General features: G+C 44.3%; 1 protein-coding gene across 1 annotated transcript in view; it reads left to right on the plus strand.

The window, feature by feature from the left end:
* LOC142576264 (evasin P467-like) overlaps positions 1-21739 on the plus strand; it is a 94869-nt gene that overhangs the window by 54592 nt on the left and 18538 nt on the right. Inside the window, exon 6 of the mRNA XM_075686311.1 lies at positions 9638-9702. Within this exon, the coding sequence (XP_075542426.1) occupies positions 9638-9702 (65 nt within the window). The remainder of the gene's footprint in view (positions 1-9637; positions 9703-21739) is intronic.

A 21739-nucleotide genomic window follows, 5' to 3' on the forward strand; every position in this document is an offset into this window, starting at 1 on the left:
GAAATAAACTGGAATGCACTGGAAGCTGCATTTGTGTAACAAAGGAAGCAATGGTCATAATAAATAGTAAGTGTTTTATCTAAAAAGCCCTTTACAATAGGCAAAGTTGTACCTCTTAGGCAAAAACAAAGTTGCAACGAATAATTTGCAAACCAGCAAATACACTAATTAGCACACTGACATGTCACACTTTGCGCACATCTCCAGTCTCCTAAAGTAAAAAAAAGCACTCTGAATGAGAAAAACGTTTAACACATGTAGCCCAGAGCAAATTCTTTGCCAGTTCACTTACACTTTCACATCCAAAAACATTTGCCACAAAGTCCAGGCACAGTTTCACTGATGTTTACCAATTCACCTCCACTTTCACGTCCAAAAATATTTGGCACACTGTACAGGCAGAGCTTCATAGATAAACAGCTTGAGAGCACCCTGTTGTGCAGTCCCGCTGCTGGAAATAGAACTGCCGCACATGCTGGTAGTGGTTTCAATGTAGACACACTTGCTGCCCTGGACAGGTATGCTCAGATATCTGCACTGGTGCTCCATTTTGTCGAAGTAGACACATTGATGCACTACGCTGGTAATTGAAATGTTTTGAATGCACAAGTATTGGCTTCACCAGAAAGACTTGCCCACATACCACCACTGGCATATATATTTACTTGCTCTTCACTCAGTAGCATTGAACTTAAAGTGTTCCCTATGTGGGAGCCATGTGTAAAACCGGTGTCACACGACCACTCTCGATCGCGATCAAGCCCGATGCGGATGGAAATTATCGATGCGACTGGCTCACTCTCGTAGCTTGCGCAGAGGAGCCAATCACGACCGAGAAATTCGATTTGTAACGGACTGGATAGCGGCTAAAAGCCCCGTGTGCAACCGGTATCAAATAATGCACAGACGTACGCTGGGGAAAATGTGTTGCACAAGGACAAAGTACTGCGACATGCCCGGTTGTGCGAAGCGCGCGAACAGAACACACACACACACACACACACACACACACACACACACACACACACACACACACACACACACACACACACACACACACACACACACACACACACACACACACACACACACACACACACACACACGCACACACACACACACACACACACACACACACATATATATATATATATATATATATATATATATGTATATAAACTGCGATAGCGCTTCGCGAACTCCATGCGCACACATGGCACCCGCACGAACTCGGCAGGCCGCCGTAAAGCGCGCAGGGCGCACAGCGTACATTCCGACACATGTCCCAAACTGCAAACAATCATACTACCTAAAGCATACAAGTTATTTTATACCAAGGGCATACTCGACTCACGTATGCAGCATCCACAAGCGAGTTATGCAGCGTACATGCTGTATCCATTCGCCAAATAGTAAAATTGATAAGCACAAAGCTACAAGGAAGTCAATACATTACTACCATTTGAGGCGTCAAATAAAATCGAATTTGGCCGTTTCATATATTGGACACAATATATGGACACATGCGGTACCCGGTAATACCATGAAATACCCATCACATGGGTAAAGGGGGCGAAAACACAATCGAGGACCTGAAGCGCAAACGATAAAAGCACGGTATGGTGCACGCAAAATTCTGTCAGTGCGCTGTAGCGCGAGGGAAGAAAATAGGGTGAGCACTTGACCTCACCTTTTGGGATACCGCACTAGTACTGAATTATTAAAAAAAAAGCTTGTTGGAACCAGTTCCCATGTCTGCAACACTCTTGCTAAACGGGAGACTAAAATACCACGATGACGGCTACATTGCGGAGATCGGCAAGGTGCGCACAGACAGAAATTTTGCCGCCTTTCTTCGCATTCTGCAAAATGCTTTTTTGTTAGGATCACGCATAGCGGCCGGCCCCGACGCTAGGGACACACAGGCACGATTTCGTCCCTCTAACTTTCGTCCTTATACTGCCCTTAACGCCTTAATTACAGCGTCAGTGAAAAGGCACCTCACATAACATGACAATGAACTTGAAGAGCTGATTAGTGCTCTCCACTCCGCGCCCTCCAATTGAAAACGCTACTGATTTCCAAATTAAACTACACAAACAGATCGCACAACCCAAACTAGTCACAGTACGTCGTTTTCTTGACGGCAAAACCCTGCAACACTTACACGACAAAGTGCAGCGGCAGCACACTCAGAACAGCCGCTATCATACCACAGCGCAATGCAAGTGCGACAACGCTTCACGAATAACGTGGCCGCCTTGGCCACATAACAATTGAAAACACTAATGATTTCCAAATTAAAACCACACAAACATCGCACAACCCAAACTGATCACAGAATATCGTTTTCTTGACAGCAAAACACTGCAACACTTACATAGCAAAGGGCAGCGGCAGCACGTTCAGAACAGCCGCAAACACACCACAGTGCAATGCGAGTGCGGTGACGCGACGACGCCATGACGACGCGACTATGCCCGGCTCGCTCGGCTGCCCGGCATCACGAATCACGTGGCCACCTTGGTCACATGATTTGACGACGGTATCGCCACCTTGCGCAAGGTTGGATTGCGTTGACGGGTTGTTGAATATTGTAGAAGCCGCTAAAGAGGCTGACGCGCCGTGGCGTGGCGGTGGCGTTTTGAGTCGTTTGCAAAACGTATTCACCCCTCGTTTTTAAGCTATCTTGTTTGGAACGTTTTTGATGCGTCGATTTTGGTCAAAAATTCGTTTCAGACGTTGAATCCCTTAATACGACGTTTTCAAGACATTGTGTGCTACCTGGGTACTGTTGCCACAATTGTACTAACCCCCATTTGTTTCTTGTTGAGGAGGTCCACCCAACAGTTTTTACTTCGGGACCTCCAATCGCGCAATTATGCTTCAACTGTTTGTGTTACTGTTTGAACTACTGATGAAAATAAATTGAACTTCAACTTCAATTCAATTTATTTTCAATTTACCGGTATATATATATAAGTATCAGGCACGTTACAAAAGGACATAAAGCTCGATGAAAACTGGTCTTGCGGCGGTGACACATTGTCAAAAAAAGCGGCACTCGCCTAAGGCCCAAAATAAAATAAAATATACCATGACCCTTCGAGACCGCTACGGGTCCCTTGATCATAATGAAAATGAGCACAAGAGGGACGATTATTTATGTGCTAGTTGGCGCACAGTACGCATCAATATCGCGAAGAGATTACTCCGTGTCCGGTAAATGGCGTTCCTAGTCGTTTGAATAGGTAAAGATTCCAACAGTATTCTTGAATATAGGCGCTTATCTGTCGCAGTTGTGCACGCTTCATCCCCATCAATTATGTGGTCAGTAGTCTGTCATATGATGATCCCCGAAGGCTTTCGAGCTTGCACTGCCTTTCCTGACATCGTCCGGGTACAGCTGTATCCTTATTTTAAGGTTCCCAGTGTCGGCTATGTAGAATGCGTCACACATATTGTACGGGACCTTTTAGATTACCCCAAGTAACCTTGACTTTAACGAAGGATAGTTCGCGCGTACTAGCTTGTCTTTGTTGCACATGTGCAATTTTTACACACGCATGGGCCAAAAACTCTACACAGTGCCTCACTGACTCTTTTTCGAACTCTTGCATGGTCAACAATTAAAGATCGCAGTTCTTGAGTCTTCTATAGCTGCTATAGGCAGCCGTTGTTAGACAGCTCCTTCCTTAACAAGGCTAGCTCTCGCTTGGCCAGTCCAGACTCGCAGCAGACGTGCCGTGCGCGAGAAAAGAGAGAACAGATGGATGAGTTGTTTTTTGAAGAAATGATGGCCCAACGGAGGCGCTGTCGTAAACAACAATTTAAAATTTATTATTCCCAAAATTTTGAGAATGAAATTCCTGTCCGGCCAGATTAAAATTTTCTGAAACTGGGACACATGCAACGCTTTGGGGCTACAGTTAAGGGTTGATCGAAGAAATTTCGCATAAAATAATACTGCCAGCGGCAACATTCAGAAAGTCCAATAGATGTTTCAATCAGAGGTGTCGTCAGGATTGCGCTTAACCATAGATTTGTGGGCCGATTGGCCTTACTGTTCTTCGGTGAGACGACAAAATAGTCAGTGCAGGGTCACATAGGTTGCACCTAGATTAAAGTGAGAGAAGCCCACGACTGCGTAATTTTGAGAAATGATTAGGAACATTGATAAAAATAAATGTGTGGGTAAAGAGCATAATATTTGCGCCTCAAAAGCGCTGACACGGAACGCAGGAACCATTCAACAATGTCGGCAACAAAGTACAGGTTCACAGAAAGTTCACGTAGACCAACCCGAGTCATCTAAAAGAAAGTGAGATGAGAACTGACGTTAAATTATTTGAAAATAACGAAAACCGAATGTTGATGGATATCTACAAATAAGGTAAGAAAGAAAAGAGAAAATCTGCACTATACGAAAAAGGGCAGTGACTTGTTATTTGAGGCAGCAGCCTGAAGAGAAAAACATAAAATGGAAATTATTCGCAACATGTTGTGGCAAGTGTCTGTTATTGCAAAATTGGGGAAACAACTCAGCTCCACGTAATGTTAGGCCAACATGCTGACCCAACCAGGACCATCGGAAAGTGCATATTCAAGAAGCACTGGTGTTCAATAAAGTGGAAAGTTGGGCTAGTTGGTGAGTGACCATCATACCTTGCTGGTGAAGCAACGCACTGACACGGACACAGTGAAGACACACAAGAAAAGACGACACTCGCTGCTTAATGGAAATGAAGTTCAGTAAAGTGAAAAGTTGGCCTAGTTGGGGAGTGATCATCATACCTTGCTGGTGAAGCAGCGCACTGACAGGGACACAGTGAAGACACACAAGAAAAGACGACACTTGCTGAAGCGAGTGTCGTCTTTTCTTGTGTGTCTTCACTGTGTCTGTGTCAGTGCACTGCTTCACCAGCAAGGTATCATGATCAAGCACTGGTGCTTAAAGCAGATTTGTGCACCAAATGATCAGCAGTCGAGGTAAACAAGAGACGTTGATGGTATTCACGAAAAAAAGAAGGGAAGAGATGGAGCTAGTTTTCTTAAACGCATGGTTGATACAAAACAGAAATCCAAGTATCAAATGAGCAGAAATATTATGAAGTAAGTATCAGCAAAATGCTAGGCGGCAATATGTGCAATAAAGCGTGATTAGTTTATTAACCTGATCATACCGGTATACATCATTAGGATCCGTACAGGATTGACATTAAAAGCGAGAAACTGATAACAAAGCGAGTTCACTGCGAGCAGTGAGGAACCTCAGCATCAAAGTCAGACGGGTGATGATGGATAAAAGGTAGGAGTAAACACGTTTCATGTAAGCTACATTTATATTTACTGGGTCTGTCCAGCACACCTTGCTGGCACCAATGCACTCGCTTTGTCGTTTTTAATAACGTTCAGCTCTGGTTAATTTTTCTTGTAGTAAGTTGTGTGCGAGTCATGACTCCGGTGTCACTTCTTATGGTAATCATAACGCGCACCCAAACTTTGTCCGTACTTGCGCATATTCTAAGGGGGTCATAAGAGCGAGAGCCACTGAAGCTTCTAAAGTTACAACCATGCAAATAATGCCTCACCATAAGCCTTTACACTATTTCAAACATGTCTTGTATTGCATCGTACAAAGAGCAGAATACGAGGCCAAGGATTTCGAAGGCTGCAAAGCTGGGAAAGTGAAAACAATCGTCACCTTCCATCTCGCCAACCCACAATATTGAAGATTTGCGGAAACATGTGCCACCTTAAGGCTTCGTGGCCATAGTGACTAGGCCGTTAATGTCACACAGGGCACTCAAATAGGTGCGATGCGTCCCTCAAGGGCCGGTTACGTTAATGGGAGTGATATTCAACGGCGTGGATGGGCACGGTTATGTGTTCCTGAACTCCACATTTTTCAGCCCGCAGCTGATGCCACTTTGCCCGTGCACGTTTCGCAGGATGATATAAACTAAATGACCCAAGTGATTAACATCTTCAGGTTTTCTGTCTAGCCTCTATTTATTATTAGAAGGTTGCGAAAATACCATGAAACGTGGGGCAATTTGTTGGACCCAGCCGTCCTTGCTGTTTCTTTCTTTTTCTAACAGCGTTCAAGACTGTGTGGTGAGAGCCAGACAGCAACAATAGTTTGCCTGACAGATTGCTATTTCGCTTAATGAGATCTCCGAAGTATAGTCATTTGCCGCGAAGTCGTTTAGGAAGAGCAGCCAATGTGTGAAAACTAGGTTCCGGACATCTCACGAAGAAACTGGACGTCAATGGGTGCTCTGCACTGTCGGGTGTGCTGAGATAAAACGTGAACTCAAATTTTCATCTGGAAATTGCTTCCTGTATAAGCTTGGTATATAAAATTGTGTCTTTGGAAGCAGACAGGGACTGTGGCATGCAGTTTGGTGGCAAGAAGGGGGCAAGTTAGTCATCGCGGCGTCAGAAGGATGAGTTAAGCGTTGCAACTTCATTCTCACCTGGTGTCATCTAGCTGAGGTATGATACTTTGCAATGATGAGTGTCATTTACGCATACTTTGCCGGTGCTTTCATGGTAATCAGTTAGTCCGTTAGCTCAATCGTTAAGGAAATACTAGTCGGAAAAGGAAGACAGCAAAATAAACGAAGCCACTTTAAAGGTTTTCGAGTAAAACAAATAGGGGAACGTCTGCGGCCCCCTTGAACGATTAGAAAGTTTACTCATGCTTGTTATGCCATCACGTACGGACGCAACAAATCAAAGCACTTTCTTCCAAAATGCCGCTTAGTAGCATTGACCAAACAGCCGGCGGAAGCACCAGGGCCACCGTTTAACTACGGCTCTCTGCTCACGATGGCTAGCAAAGAAAAAAAACCTAAATGAGCACGCAATACGGTTTCCACTCTGCCGCTTTTTACTCAATAGTTGTATTTAGTAGGGCACTGACATACTCAATTCCCCTTATACTGGAAGTTCTCCAAGATAACAGGGCAGTTTAATGCCTGCGGCTTGTAGTTGTGGCCACTGTTCACGGTTTTTCTCAAAAAGTTCTTTGGACACAACACAGACGTGTGAGCCGGTGGCCACAATCATAGGTACGTCAATACCACACCATATGAATGTACGAAGAATAGGTGGCAGTCGCTGACCATTGGAGGGTGCAGTTAATGTCCAAATGTGCACATCGTCTCCATTTTTCTCAGTGACATCTGCTGTCCCTGCAAACGCTTCTCCTTGCCTGCATTGCGAACGTGTTTTCGGGCGTTGTTTCCGCACGTCGCTTTGGCACATCTCTAGATGGCCGTAGGTACCACAGCGGTAACACCTCGCTTTCGCCCAGCCGCAGCCATTTCTGTTGTTTCTTATTTCCGCAATGCCCAAATGCTGACACAGGTTCATCAGCTTGTCGTGTATTGAGCTTGAGCACGGGCTCAAGGTCGGCAGACATCTTCACTGTATGTTTTTCCGCTGCTTCTGCTGATATGGCAATTGCTTCGGCCTCCCTCAACGTCAAATCCGTTTTCGCTAATAACTGCTTCTGAACAGCGCTTGACCTCACTCCACAGACGATCCTGTAGCGAAGCAACCGATCTAGCATACTGCCGAAATTACAGCCATCCGCAATCCGGCGAACTTCAACGATCAACTGTAGAATGGGCTCACCTTCCAATTGGCAGCGATTGAAGATACGGTAGGTCTCCGATATTTCATGACGCTTGGGGTCGAAGTATCCATGCAAAACTTTGACTGCTTCCTGTAAGTCAGCGAGTTTGCCTTCCTCGGCGCAACCTGTCCTGAGAGCACTTGCACAGTGCGCGCACTTAATACTGCTACCAGTAACGCCCTCTTCTTTCCCGAGTCCCTGACGGCAGTTGCCTCAAAATAAGCTTCTGCCTTCGTGATGTAGAACTTACAGTTGTCAGACTAGTCATCGGATTCCGGTAGTTGATGATGAGCCATGTCAGTATTCCCGCGGCCACTGTTTCCTGATGGACTGCCTGCCTGAATTAATTTTTCATCTCGATGGTTCTCTCCCATCCTCGTCGACACTGTTACATAGTTACGACACACGTGGCGTGTCTTACTGAATACGACGGCTTGCAGCTTGAAGGTTGGAACATGAATGTTTATTGCTTCCGTCTCGGAGCGTATATATACGAAACGGAGAGAGGGGAAGAGGCAGAACAAGGAAAATATACCAAACCATAAACGCACGCGCCGTCAGCGCTGGCAAGGCAGTCTGATTGCGGCTGACATCACTTTACAACACTGTCCCTACTGTGGAGCAAATACCACAGTACATCATTACACCTGGGAGCGCTAACAACCTATGGGTCGCTCCCCTATTCCTTCATTTCTACCTTCCTCCTGGGAGACTGTGCTGACCAGCTTAGGCCTACAAGAGCTGCGACGGCTGATCCGGTGGGCATGCGGGGTGGCGCGAGCCTAAGGGGCCCTGAACAAGGGGCTCCACATAGGAGGAAGTTTCCCCAGCTCATAAGAAATAAACGTTCTCTCTCTCTTTCTTGCGCAATTCTTCTTGCTTACAGTCCGTAAGTGTCTCCACCCACAGCGCGTGTTACCGCTCCACGTTGAAGGCCACTTATAAGTTTGTGAGGCTACGGTAGTGAAAATTGCTGGCATTGTCAAGCAACCTCGACTGCGTGGTAGCTCCGCAGTGGCCGCATTACTAGGGTCTCTCTGAAAACGACAGGCAGCGTCGGTGATAAATTATTATAAGACCGACAAGCAGACAGATGCCTAGTGCTTAGAAAAGTGTTAGAAGTTCCTTATGCATCTTTGCCATCTTGGATGTACCGATGTCTAAGATTGACATATACCTGAATATGCTTTGTCTTAACAAATTTTGGGGAAGTACTAAGCGACCGTATGAAATGTAGATTCGCGCGCACATTCTCTGCATTGGGTCTTCAGAAGAAATGAAAATGCTTCAGCACAAAATAAACGGTTTTGGAGTAACTCTGCCAAAATTGAGTGATTTGCACGCACTCTGATTCAATATAACGCTAGAGTCGCGCTACTATAATGGCGAAACCTCAGCAGTCCTGCTCAGTGCAGCTTTTAGATCTACGTAGGCTTTTGAGGAGTAGAACGCTCTTTCTAATAAACGGTATTGGAAAATCGTATTGTTGGTCGTTACCACATGCATAAAAAAATATATATTTTTACATCTTGATAATGGCGTGGGGACTTATGTGTCTGTTGAAAAATTACTTCTCTGCCTAAACATGAATGTATGTTTTAAAGAATCTATCTCAGAGACATGACTTTTTGAGCTTTTACATAAGCCTTCACATTATTGCATTGTAGTATTCGATAATATATTGATGCTGCTGCCCACAGTAAATACTTGACATGTTTTCTTTTGCCTGTTTCATAAGAAGTAAAGTAAGGCCATTGCTGAAATATAACGCAAAAATACTTTTCTGCGGAAAAATAAATGCATTCTCGCATATTCCTAAGGATATATCCTGGAGTCAGCAAGTTTTTATTCTCGGACGCCATCTGATAATTTTTGGAATTATTGATCGGTAGTATTGTAGGCAGTTTACAGGTGTTTCTACAGAAAATATATCTAAATATTTCAGCAGTTTCTATTATTGGTTTCTGTATATTGATTTTTCCTTTGTTTCAGGTGACTACTACTACGAGCCTGTAGGATGTCCGTTTACAGTTGCTGTGAATGCAAGTGGATTCGGAGTGAGTATAAAAATCTCGGAATGTAAACACCAATGTAATAAGTTTGTAAAATATTGGTAGACATTGGAACCAAATGCCATGTTGTCTGATGTCAAGTGTCAATGACGTGTAGTCTGAAGTTTGTAAACAGGGATAAGGTGCCTTAGAAAGGCTGGCCAACGTTGATAGGAGGGCCTATCTTTGTCAAAGGCGGCCTCTTCATCCTTGGCATGTTAGTTTTAAACGGTTAGTACAGTGACGTCACGTGCGGGTGTTGTCGCTGGTGGCTGGTTTGAAAGGGAGAGACTTCAGAGGTAACGAGCGTTGTCGTCCAACGTCTGTGAGCTTCGTTCCCAAGAAGAGGGGACAACAGCGGGAGAGTGGGAACGCGGGGAGAAAAGAAAAGAAAAGAAAACGGAGGAAAAAAAAAGCCAGGGCGATACCAAGACAAAAAAGAGAAAAAGAACCAGAAAGAGAAGAAAAAATATTAAGAAAGACGGGGGCCTGGGTGCGCGTTGGGTAGGCGAGAGGTTAGGAAGCATTCAGGGGTGTCGTTGGCGGCGTGTTCTTGTGGCATTAGAAGAGCCGGTCAGGCGGTCAGCGCGCGAGTAACACAAAATACAAAAAAAACATGAGTTGAAAGAGTGACTTGTGTAGCATAGCAGGAATGCGTCGAGTAAGCTTGAAGTAGTTAAGATGGTGACGAGGAGTCTGCAGTACTCGTCACCATGTATGGTGTATGTATGGGATGACTGAAAGGCTGCGGCATGGTGTTTCAAGAGGCATTGCACCAGTTGCTCAACGTAGATGTCGTTACGGCGGCATCCAGAAATGACGATACCCTGTGTTGAGGCGCTGAAAAAGGTATATTGACTTCAGAATGTGTCGGTGAGGGTGTTTCAAAAAATATATATAAAAAAGGAAGGGAAAGAGAGGGGGAACCGAAACCGGAATAACAAATAGGAGGGTGACGTGCGCAGAAGTGGGTGGGGCAAGTATACATGGGAGAAGTGGGTAGTACAGTTGATATAGACGTAAAAACCTGAAATGTGTATTAGATTGAGTAGCAGGCAGGAAAAAATTTTCGAAATGGAAGAGTGGGTGAGGTTAAGAATTAAGGTGAGTTGGTTGCATAATGTGTTTTGTCTCTTGGTTGATGATATGAGAATTTCAGATTTAAGTGACCGCTTTTAAAGATTCTAAGTTGCCACCTGCCAAATGAATTCCCGTTGGGTGTAGGCAATTAAATTTGTGTATAAGGTATGATTCCGCATATTTCCTTTTGCGAGAGGAACGGAAATTTGTTTGTAGTATACAGAGCTTTGCTTTGTCAAATATGTGACCATTTTCATTAAAGTGACTGGCTACTGCTTTATGTAAATTTTGTTTTGTGTCCGCGCGGTGACCGTTGAGTCCTGTATGAATTTGTTGTGCCGTCTCACCTATGTATTGTTCGCTACAAGCGGCGCATTCTAGATAGTATGCTACGTTGCTTGATGTGCAGGTGAAAGTCGAAGTTACCTTGTGTGCGTAATTCCACGCTGTACTTTTTACTGTAGTAGTAGATTGAATATGTTTGCACGTAGAGCGCCTGGGGCGGCCACAGGGACTGGTTCCCAACTTCCTCTTTGTCTTTAGCTGGGCGTGCACAAGAAGGACCTTAAAATTAATGTTGTGCCTGTAGGCTACTCTGGGAGAGTCGCGAAAAAACTTATTAAGTTTCTGGTTGCTGGTGAGAATTGGGTAGTATTTACTGCGGATGTTATTCACGTTTGGGAGTGCGTTTGAGAATTTAGTAGTTAGAAGGGGCGTTTTTGCTGACGTGATCCTCGGGTGGGGTTTGAGGACCTCGGCTCGATCAAGTTTGGTTGCAGTGGTGTGGGCTGTTTGAAGGTCACTGTTTCGGTGGTTCCTGTTTGATAGGGTGTCTTTAAGGTGATCGAGTTTATCTATGTAGCCTTGGTTTTCAACGCAAATGCGACGTAGTCGTGTGGCTCGGCCTTTAAAGGTGCCTTGTTTGCAATGTCTCGGATGGTGGCTGGTATATTCTAGGTACTGTTGCTTGTCGAAAGGTTTGGTTTCCTATACAGCGTTGTCTTTAGCTCCCCATTGTGAATGTACATTGTTGTGTCCAGAAAGTTTATGTGCTCAGTTGAAGATTCTGATGTCAATATTATTTCTGGATGAAAAGAGTTTAGAAATGACACATATTTATCTAGACTGTCTTGACTATGTCTCCATATTATGAATATGTGGTCTAGGTATCGTAGGTATGTGTGGGGCTTCACAGTGCTGCGCGATAGGAAATCTGTCTTTAGAATCCCCAATAATATGATCGCGTAGGTTGGTGCAAAAGGCATACCCATGCTTGTACCATGTCTGTAGATATTAACTCTCAAATTCGAAGTAGTTATGTGTTAGAACTAATTCAAGGGGAGACAAGTGGACTTCAGCTGAGTCTTTTGCATTGTGTTTAGAGAGCGTTTTTTTATCGAAGATAAACCATCAGGGATAGGAATATTGGTGTACAGCGCCGTGACGTCTAGTGTTGCGAGAATTGTGTTGCGGGGTAGTGTGCCTTCAGTATTAATGCGCTCTATAATTCTCAGCAGGTGGGGCGTATCTTATAAAAATGACGGAAGTGCCTTTGGCAAGCCACCAAGGTAGTGGTTAAGAAACGTTGAGAAGCTCTCTGTCGGTGTGGTGTTGTTTGATACTATCGGACGGCCTGGCATAATAGCAGTGTATAGTTCAGCGGATTGAACTTTATGAATTTTTTGAAGGAGGTAAAAACGCCCAGCAGTTTTGTTGCTCGGTTTAAGAAATTTGTATTCTGACGGTGTTATCCAGCCCATACTGATTTCAGCCTGTTGGTAATTGTCAGTGTGTAGGACAATGTCGGATCGTTATCTAGCTTGTGGTAATGTTCTGTGTTGTTCAGTTGTCTGTAAGCCTCGTGCTTGTATTTTTCTACTGGCCAAATAATTATACTTCCACCCTTATCTGCTTCTTTAATAACAATGTCATTCCGGCAACTAAGATTTGAAATGATATGATTCTCCGACACAGTTATGTTTTTAGGTCGCCTCGATGTCTTGGATTAGCTTATAATTTCTTTAGTGACAGTTTTAAGGTATATGTCAAGTTCTATGGCTTGTTCTGGTTCGGGAGTCCAAGTGGATTGGGCTCTAAGTGGTGCCGTCCCGGTGTCTCGTGTGTTTGCGAAAAAATTGTCTGATACGCATTCGTCGGGAGGATTCTGAGAGGTCCTTGTGAAGCTGGAATTCATTTATTGTGTTGTTCGTGGGACAAGAGTTTAGGCCTTTGCTGAGTACGTCTATTTATTTTTTACTTAATGTTTTTGAATTGTGTATAACATTGGAATGGTTTAGTTTTGTGGAAGTGGCCTTCATGTCTGGTATCTTAAACTCAAGGTCCCCCTTGTCGGTGTGTGGTGGCTGCCTGGCTGAAAAGTTGTTTTTTATTAAAGTTTGCTTTCTTCCTTTGTTCTTGAACCAATTTTCTAGACTGTTTTTCGTCGTAATGTTCTAAATCTCTCTTCTCATCTGGTGTCAGGGCTATGTCCCGAAGCCTGTGGCTAAAACTTTAGATTTCTTCTTGGCAGTGTTCCTTCAGGATATTCAAAAGCGAAAGTGAGCCATTGTGCAATGTTGTTTGCCAGTTTGCACGATGGTGTGGTGGGAGTGTTCCTAGAGCTGGTACAGCCTTCAGTGTTAGACCTTCAGGGATTAAGTTTTTCTCTGTCCGGATTGTGTAGGTTTTCAGATGGGAGGTGTAGCTCGCATGTTTTTTGGCAAGTTTTCTAGCCTAACGTGTAGTCATATGTCATTAGCTGTCAGGTGTAATGTAACGTATCGCGCTTCTTGCATTGGGGGGGTTCTCTATTCTCTTCAATTTTCCTTTATTCAATTGCTCTTACTGATGAACAGACTCGGCGATTCATTAAATATTCCTTCAAAGGACATCATTAATATTTCCATCTGAACAGCTCAATCAGACCTTCACTTCCAACCATAGACTTAATGAAAAATGAAAAAAAAATTAATTTAGTAAAGGCAGTAAGGATTTCGAATCACATAGGTAACCAAATAAAGAATATGGGTACCGACAAAACTGAGTTAACAAATAAGTATTTTTACCTAGATCTAAAACAGTTTATATAGCACCAACTATAGCTTATTGTTAGCGACGCACGATTGCGTGCTCATATTTGCAGAAAACATTTTGAGCAAAGTGCGGATGACCTTCTTTGAAAAACAACTACCTTACGTTGATCTTCCTTTTTATCTGATAAGTTATTCAGCACCTTTTCTCGTCTGCTAATTACTTTTGAGCCCGCTGATGCACGTTTTGTGTTTCCTGCACCTCAATACGCGCCACAAGCACTGCCCCGTGACGTATAGCGCATTTCAGTGCTCGCAGTGAGACAGTGTTCCGATTACACATTTATCTGCAGCAGCATTTATATCTCTGCTAACCATCTCCAGGAACGCGAGCAGCTCTAGGTGTGTTTTTTACATCAAGTTTTTGACCTGATATTGCTTGCGACTAGCCCCTAGACATCCTATATTGAGCTTACCGATGCATAGTGGTGCAAGTATACTAATAGTAGTGATTGTAAGAGCTAACCAGAAGTAAAAGCCTTACTCTGACTCTACCCTTCCGTGAGAAAATCGGGTTGATTACTTGTTGCGTTCCTGACGCCGGACGGACTTCGGGGCAATATTTTTTACCTTTGCGCATGGAAGTCGATGCCATTGACACTCCAGGCGTTTATGTTGCGTTTGGTATTGTCCTCCGTCAACATCGGAATGCTCGTTCTGGGATGCTTGCTGTGCACCGCGGCGGCCGTCGTAGCTTTCCAGGCCCACGGTACCTAAAATATAGCGGCGCCAACCCAGGGCAGCAAAAAGGGTGTCATTTCGAAACTTCAAAAAATGTGGCAGGTTGTCAAGCTCTTTACCTTCGTTGAGCCTCATTGCCACCACTATCGTCATCGACGTCGCCTCTTCAAAGCAAGCGACGTAACCATTATTGTTGGAAACCTCGAGGACGTCGCCATATTTGCTCTACGCTTGCTGAAAGCTCTCATTTTGGACATCGAATTCGACTCAATGAACATTAACATGGACGTATTGTTAGATGGGCTCATTGACACTGCAGAAGCGATAATTTGATAAGAATTGATACGGTTGAATAAAGATTAGAAGAACTGCGATAAGTTTTATAAAGAATAACGAGAGCTGATAAGGCCGTATTGTCCGATATGGTTGATAACGACCGATAAGGGTTGTTGAGGTTCGATCAATTGCGATAAGATTGATGAGGACCGATAAGTGTTGATAAGGGTTTGTATTGGTCAGATCAAGTTTGATAACATTGATACAGAAATCGTGATACGTGCAGATAAGCAAGTGACACAATGATTGTGCATACTTTGTCAACTCCAGTAGAGCTTCTGCGTAATTTTGAGAACGGAGGCTCTTACCGCTCGTTCCTGCGTTGAGCGTCGCCGTGTCGCGTGGGCGCAACCGAGCGAACACGGAACGCAGCGGGGAATGAAAGAAGAAGATAGCGAAGAGAGCGCTAGGAGGAAAGCGGAATGGGAGAGTATAGCGAAAGGATGAAGGGAAAAGCGGAGGATTGTGATTGCGAAGAGAGCGCGAGAATGAAAGCGGAGGGACCCACCTTGAAGCACAACCAGACGGCTCTCAAATACGCGCATTACGTGAGAGGCGTGGACACAGAATGGAGCACGGGTCAAGAAAGTTGGCAGCCAAGTACAGGGTAATTGAAACTGTAAATAGATTATGAATGATCAGGAGTGATCAGAAAGAAAGTGAGAGAAATATAGACAGGTAATTGGATGCAAAAGAATAGAAAAAAAAGCAACATGGCGATTTACAAGAAGGAGACGAAACAAATCAAAAGGGAAAGCCTGTACGTTAACACAAAGAGCAGTGCCTTGCTATTTGTATCTCGAGCCGGTTTTCTGTGGACAAAAACATACCGGAGCGAATATTCGGAACTAGATTAGGGATTTGTATGCTGCACCAAAAGTCCGGAAGCCATTGAGCACATCCCAATCGAATGCGAAGGGGTTCACCCAGGGAGAACCGTAGGTAACATGCACCTTCCAGAAGCTTTTGGGTTTAAAGTGGATGGAACCATCAACCGGTCAGCAGTAGGGATAAGCAAAAGACGTTTAAAGCATTGTTGAAAAACAATAGGGAATATTGATACGACTAGATCTCTTACAGTCATACCTAGCCATTCAAGGTTGATTTGAAAGGGAAAAAGAAATCAAGGAGATGTATACAAAAATGCTAGATAAAGAAAATGTACAGCCCACCTGTTCATATCAAGCAGGCTAGGTCACTATTTGTCACTGCTCCGTTGCAAAAGAGATGTAGTTAAATCGTCATCACCATCGTCACCGCGGCAGCAGCGGCGCTGGCTGTCTGGGGAAAATTAAACAAAAAAAAAAAGCGGAAAGGTCACCTTCGCGCGCAGCGTTCCCCGCCAGCGTTTCCCGCTTAAGATTACGGTTTGGAAAGTTTTGATATAGCGCCACGCGCTGCGTCTTTGCCATTCGATGCAGTGATCGGTGCTATATCTCAATATATAGCAAAATGAAAACACGTATAGAGCTGCGTTAAAAATTTTGCATTGGGGAGTATCGTAATCGTCGGAAAATGTATCGCTGTTTTTCTTTTGCGGCTTGTTAAAGAACTGGTATAACTTTGACAAAAAGTCTAGCGATTGGTGTTATGTCCTTGCATGGCATAATGCCACTTGACACGAAGAAAAAAGTTACTACATGACAGCCAAATGGCTGTGGAAACAAAACCCGTCCCTCGCTCATTATACGTAAACGTAACTTGCTGGTCTTCAGAAACATTGTTGTTTGCGCTGAATTCTCCCTGCAAAATGAGCTGAGTAAGGTACCACCTGTGATCATTTGAAAGTACAGACACGCTCTTGTTCGAAGATGACTAAACAAGCAGGCAGTGTACGCTGTTTCAAAAGCGTGCTCAACACAGGAAAGCGCCTTTCATGAGTTTGTGGTACACAAGGGCAACCTACCAGTTAGCAACCTGGGAAAGCTGAAGCCACATGTTTATTATTTTTTATATGAAAGAAACTTGGTTCCGCAGGAACTCATGTAGTAATTGTATTCATTGGTTTGGCTGGGGGTATAGGTGGAATTGTGATCGTTGGAAGCACTAGACTATATGAAAAACCTTTAAGTGTTATGTTCTCTGCATTGTACGGGAGGTAATGTAGCGCTGAAACACTTTTCTGAAAAGAGTAGAAAAAAAAGAACGTTCGCGATATCTAGAAGAGGCCACCGTGAACATGTGAGTCAAATATCAATGTACTGCATGACGGAGGGTGTCAGCAATCTAGTATCAAAAGCAGTCAGGCATAAGTTGTCCCCTACTTCGTAATATCGTTAACTGTTGCGCCATCTGCGGGTGTAAGCTGGCAAAATAGGTGTTGCAGGAATCAGTAATCGCAAGGGCGTTATCAGTACTGATTATCAATCAATCAATCTTTATTTTCATTCTCTCAATGATACAGAAAGAAGGGCTGTGACAAAAAGCTGTTTTTCAGAACACTTTGACTAGGCCACAGCCCCATGGAAAAATTTCGCAGCGGTATTATTGCTAGTTTTCAGGTAAATAATTCAAAATGAAAATGCCGGCGATCTCAAAAGGACCAATAAAGTACGCGGGTGAATCAGAAAGTCTCTGCCCCGATTTTGTTTCGCCAAATTATGGCTGTAAATGCGAAGTCAACATATCCATTCCCAGCCGTGGCCTTTCTTGGTCCGGCCCGGCCTTATCTGCACGGCACGGGACTGCTGTCAATTGTTGAAGATGATGGTTTTGCTTTGCATGTCCAAGACGTACGAGCAACGAAGTGTGGTTCTTTTTCTATGGAGCAAGGGAGGTACGCCCATCGGAATCCACAGGGAAGTGTAGCTCACGTATCGGAAAATGTGCCTCGCTTTGAGAAGTCTGAAGTGGTGGGTGTTTTGAGTTTCCCAAAAGGCCATGAGGACTTGCGTGACAACGAGCGTTCGGGTAGGCAGCGTGCGTCACTCATTGACGACATTTTCTGCGTGGATTCCGTGCTGAAAGCTGATCGGTGCCTGCATTTTAAGGGCCCATGAACTTGGAATTTGGTATGGGAGTGTTTACGACATCGATCACGGGGCCTTAGGTTACCGGAACGTTTCATGTCGGCGGGTGCCTAAGCTGTTGAACGGCATGATGAAGGGAAGGCGAATGATTACTTCACTGAATCATCTGCAACAATATGCCGAGGAGGGTAAATGTTTCTTGGACCACATTGTTACTTGTGATGAAACGAGGATACTGCATTTCACGCCGGAGTCGAAGCAGCAGAGCATCGTGTGGATACATCGGGGATCGCCTGCGACAAAAATTCCGATTAGTGGCATCGATTGCGTAAGTGGTCTTAGCGGTCTTCTGGGATTGCCGATGACCGCTTTTGCTCAATTTAATGCAACAAAGTGCAACCATCAATGTCGACAGTCATTGTTCCACACTGTCACGTCTGCTGGCTGCCATCAGGCGAAAACGGGGAGAGATTCTCGATGTTGTATACACAGTTATCTTCCACAACAATGCGAGGCTACAAGTGGAAATCAGAACCACCGACGAACTCCGGTCATTTCAGTCGCAAGTCTGGAGCACCCACCGTATAGTCCAGACCACGCCCCCAGTGATTTCCGCGTTTTCGGTTCACTGAAGTTCCTGGCAGGAGAGCGATTCATGTGCAATGATGAAGTCAAGACAGCGGTCCGACAATGATTCCACAATCAGCGGGATGAATTCTAGCACAGGGGGATATCAAATTTAGGGCTGCGATGGGACAAATTTTTGAACCGTTTTGGGGAATATATGGAGAAGTAGTACAAGACACATAGAACAGTACGTATGTTTCTAAATACCTGTATGTACTTTATTTTGTCGAATAAAAATATCGGCTAATACTTTTTTATTAGCACTCGTATTTCGTACTTGCATTCGAGCCCTAGAGCCGCTGCCAACTGCTCAATGTTAAATTTTCTCATCCATTGCGTTTACTGTGAAATCTTATAGCGGTGCAGGAATCGAGGCAAATGCTTTCGTAGTTTCAGTAATCAGCGATTGATTATTTTAGTGAGTGCAGCGTTGCTGTTTGGTGTCCAGGTTCTGCGTAAACCATATCAAATTGGATACAGGAAATGTGTGCTGTCACCGTGCAGTTTTGCACTGTGCTGTACATTGGCCCTCTTTCCGCGATATCTGTTTGCCTGAGGTCTTGTAGAGGCTTGCGCTTGATGAGGTATCTGATAAGCAGCATATGAGTGGTGTGTTCTAGCTCGGCTGCAAAGGCCTGTTCGGTAAGGTGCGTTTTATTGAGTGCCTCAAGACGCCAAGCCTAGGCAAACGTGACAACTGTGCACCGAGCTTTGACGCAGCGCAAATCCAATACGTTTGTGAACGGCGCTTTTCTGTGCCGATCACTGTGTTGGATGCCGGGACGTTATGCAAGCTTTGAGCTTGAGTATATCACTTGCTTCGTACAGAGTCTAGGATCATTGCTAAAGTATTTACCAATGCATATATATGTTTGCTCTTACTGATGGCGGCAGCTATTCTCTCCCGCACAATTTAGCGGGGTGGTGCATGTGGGTGGGGATCAAAAGCCGTCTCGGCTGTCGTCTCATTCACGCGCGCGCATAGGTTGGCATCCACGGCTGGAAGATTGTTGCGAACGCGACAAACGGTCCTGCTGTAGAACAGTAAGTGTACTTGGTCTACAGTGGCTTGTCAGCTGCCACGCACAAAGCCATGCACGAAGAGCTACTTCAGCCTAGAAATTTACGAAAAATTTAGAAAAAATTTAGAAAAATGTGCGGATCCACGGCATATGCTGGAATTCGTGTGAAGAGAAGCTTAAGTAAAGCATTAGTAGCTTTCTCTACAGGTAATGACGATGCGTAAAATTTGGTCATGAGAGGTGTATGCACGGAAATGTAGGACACGCATCAAGTCGCATTTAGGGATTCTAAGCCTCAGATGTCACAGAAGGAGATAACCATTCTGGAGGATTGGTCACGAACACCCGCCGTGGTTGCTCAGTGGCTATGGTGTTGGGCTGCTGAGCACGAGGTCGCGGGATCGAATCCCGGCCACGGCGGCCGCATTTCGATGGGGGCGAAATGCGAAAACACCCGTGTGCTTAGATTTAGGTGCACGTTAAAGAACCCCAGGTGGTCAAAATTTCCGGAGTCCTCCACTACGGCGTGCCTCATAATCAGAAAGTGGTTTTGGCACGTAAAACCCCAAATATTATTATTATATTATTATTGGTCACGAACGCGCTAGTCCGCAGTGGCGCCTACCGAACTGCTAAATTAAAGAAGGCAAAGGAAATATATCAATGCCTGAAATAAGATTTATATAATTAACCATTTTAATAACACATCCATGTGCTTCACAGATATATGAGAGCCGACATTATATGTTGAGGTTTTACGTAGAAAGATATTTTTGTGTTCCACCGAACAGTGCCAGTCATGTGTGACTAGGAGACATGGTTTATTAGGGCCACTTCGCGGATACATTCATATAAGGTTTGAATGTCTGTCCACAAATAAGTTAGCCCAGACAGAGACTGAACGAACTTCAGGTAACAGTCGTGAATTGCTGACCTTTGTTAATTTCGTATATTTTCTTGAGTCTATAAATGGTCTATTATCACCGACTCAACCGCACGCCGCAGCCATGTAAAGCCCGGAAAAGCCGACAAAGATAAGTTTTGGGTGAGGCGTACCCTTGTTACTGTCACTTTGTTGTGTGGCTTTCAGCTTGCTAATGGAGAATGAAGAAAATTGAAAGCCGCACGGTTTTGCGATAACTCCGCTTATAGTTGAAGGACCGGAAAAATGTTTGCCACAGGAGATTCGGGGAGTGGCCTACAGCAGTAGTGAGTTCATTCTAATAACACTCAGAAAAGTGCTTCAGGGTCTCTTTAATTAGTGCGCACTCAGGGGAAGTCCGAGAATGAAACTATACACGGGGAAGTTCAGGCGGAAGCTTGCGCACGAAAATGATGGTTGTGTCTTGCAGACATGTTGTATTTTACTTCCCGAAAGAAGACGTACCGTGGCGTGCAGGTTCTTCGCACACTGCTGCAATGTTATCTGCAAATTGCCCTACACTCGCATCGCATGATCAGTTTAAGCATTTTTTTACTTCAGTTGCCACTTGTGTTTATGTAAACAAATTGTGCAATTTGGTTGTAGAATTTTCATACCACAAGGCTATGAAAATAATGTAGCGTTGCGAATCATAACCTTGCTTACAGCACTCAAAGGAGAAACTTGATTGAATGCGAAGGTAATCGTGTGTCATTTTATTTAACGCTCTGACTTTCGTTTATAATTTTAAAGGAAGTTTTGCATATATATTGTAATGCGTGCGCCTCACGCCTCTCGGTGCTGTTAATCTTATGCAGTTGGATTGCGCGAGTCCTTAGAGTGAACGTGAACCTTAATACTGTATTATGGTTCTATTAACTCTATTAAGGCAAATAAAATGTGTTTTTGTTTTGTTTAAGGAAATGCCTGAGGAAAACATGGATAATAGAGTGAAACACGGCTTGTTCTTGTGTTATACGTGAGGAGGCAGACATTACTTTTACGAAAAATTTGATTTTACAAGTGGCTAATAACACTGTTTACTAATCACCCACCGAGGTTCCTCAATGGCTATAGTGTTGTGGTGCTGAGCACGAGGGCGCGGGATAGAATTCCGGCCACGGCGGCTGCATTTCGATGGGGGCGAAATGCGAAAACACCCGTGTACTTAGAATTAGGTGCACGTTAAAGAACCCCTGGTGGTGGAAATTTCCGGAGTCCTCCACTACTGCGTGCCTCATAATAAGAAAGTGGTCTTGGCACGCAAAAACACATACTTTTCTTCAATTTTAGTGTTTACCAATGAAATTTTTAATT

The sequence above is a fragment of the Dermacentor variabilis genome, chromosome 3, assembly GCF_050947875.1.
Source record: "Dermacentor variabilis isolate Ectoservices chromosome 3, ASM5094787v1, whole genome shotgun sequence".
Taxonomy (NCBI): Eukaryota; Metazoa; Arthropoda; class Arachnida; order Ixodida; family Ixodidae; genus Dermacentor; species Dermacentor variabilis.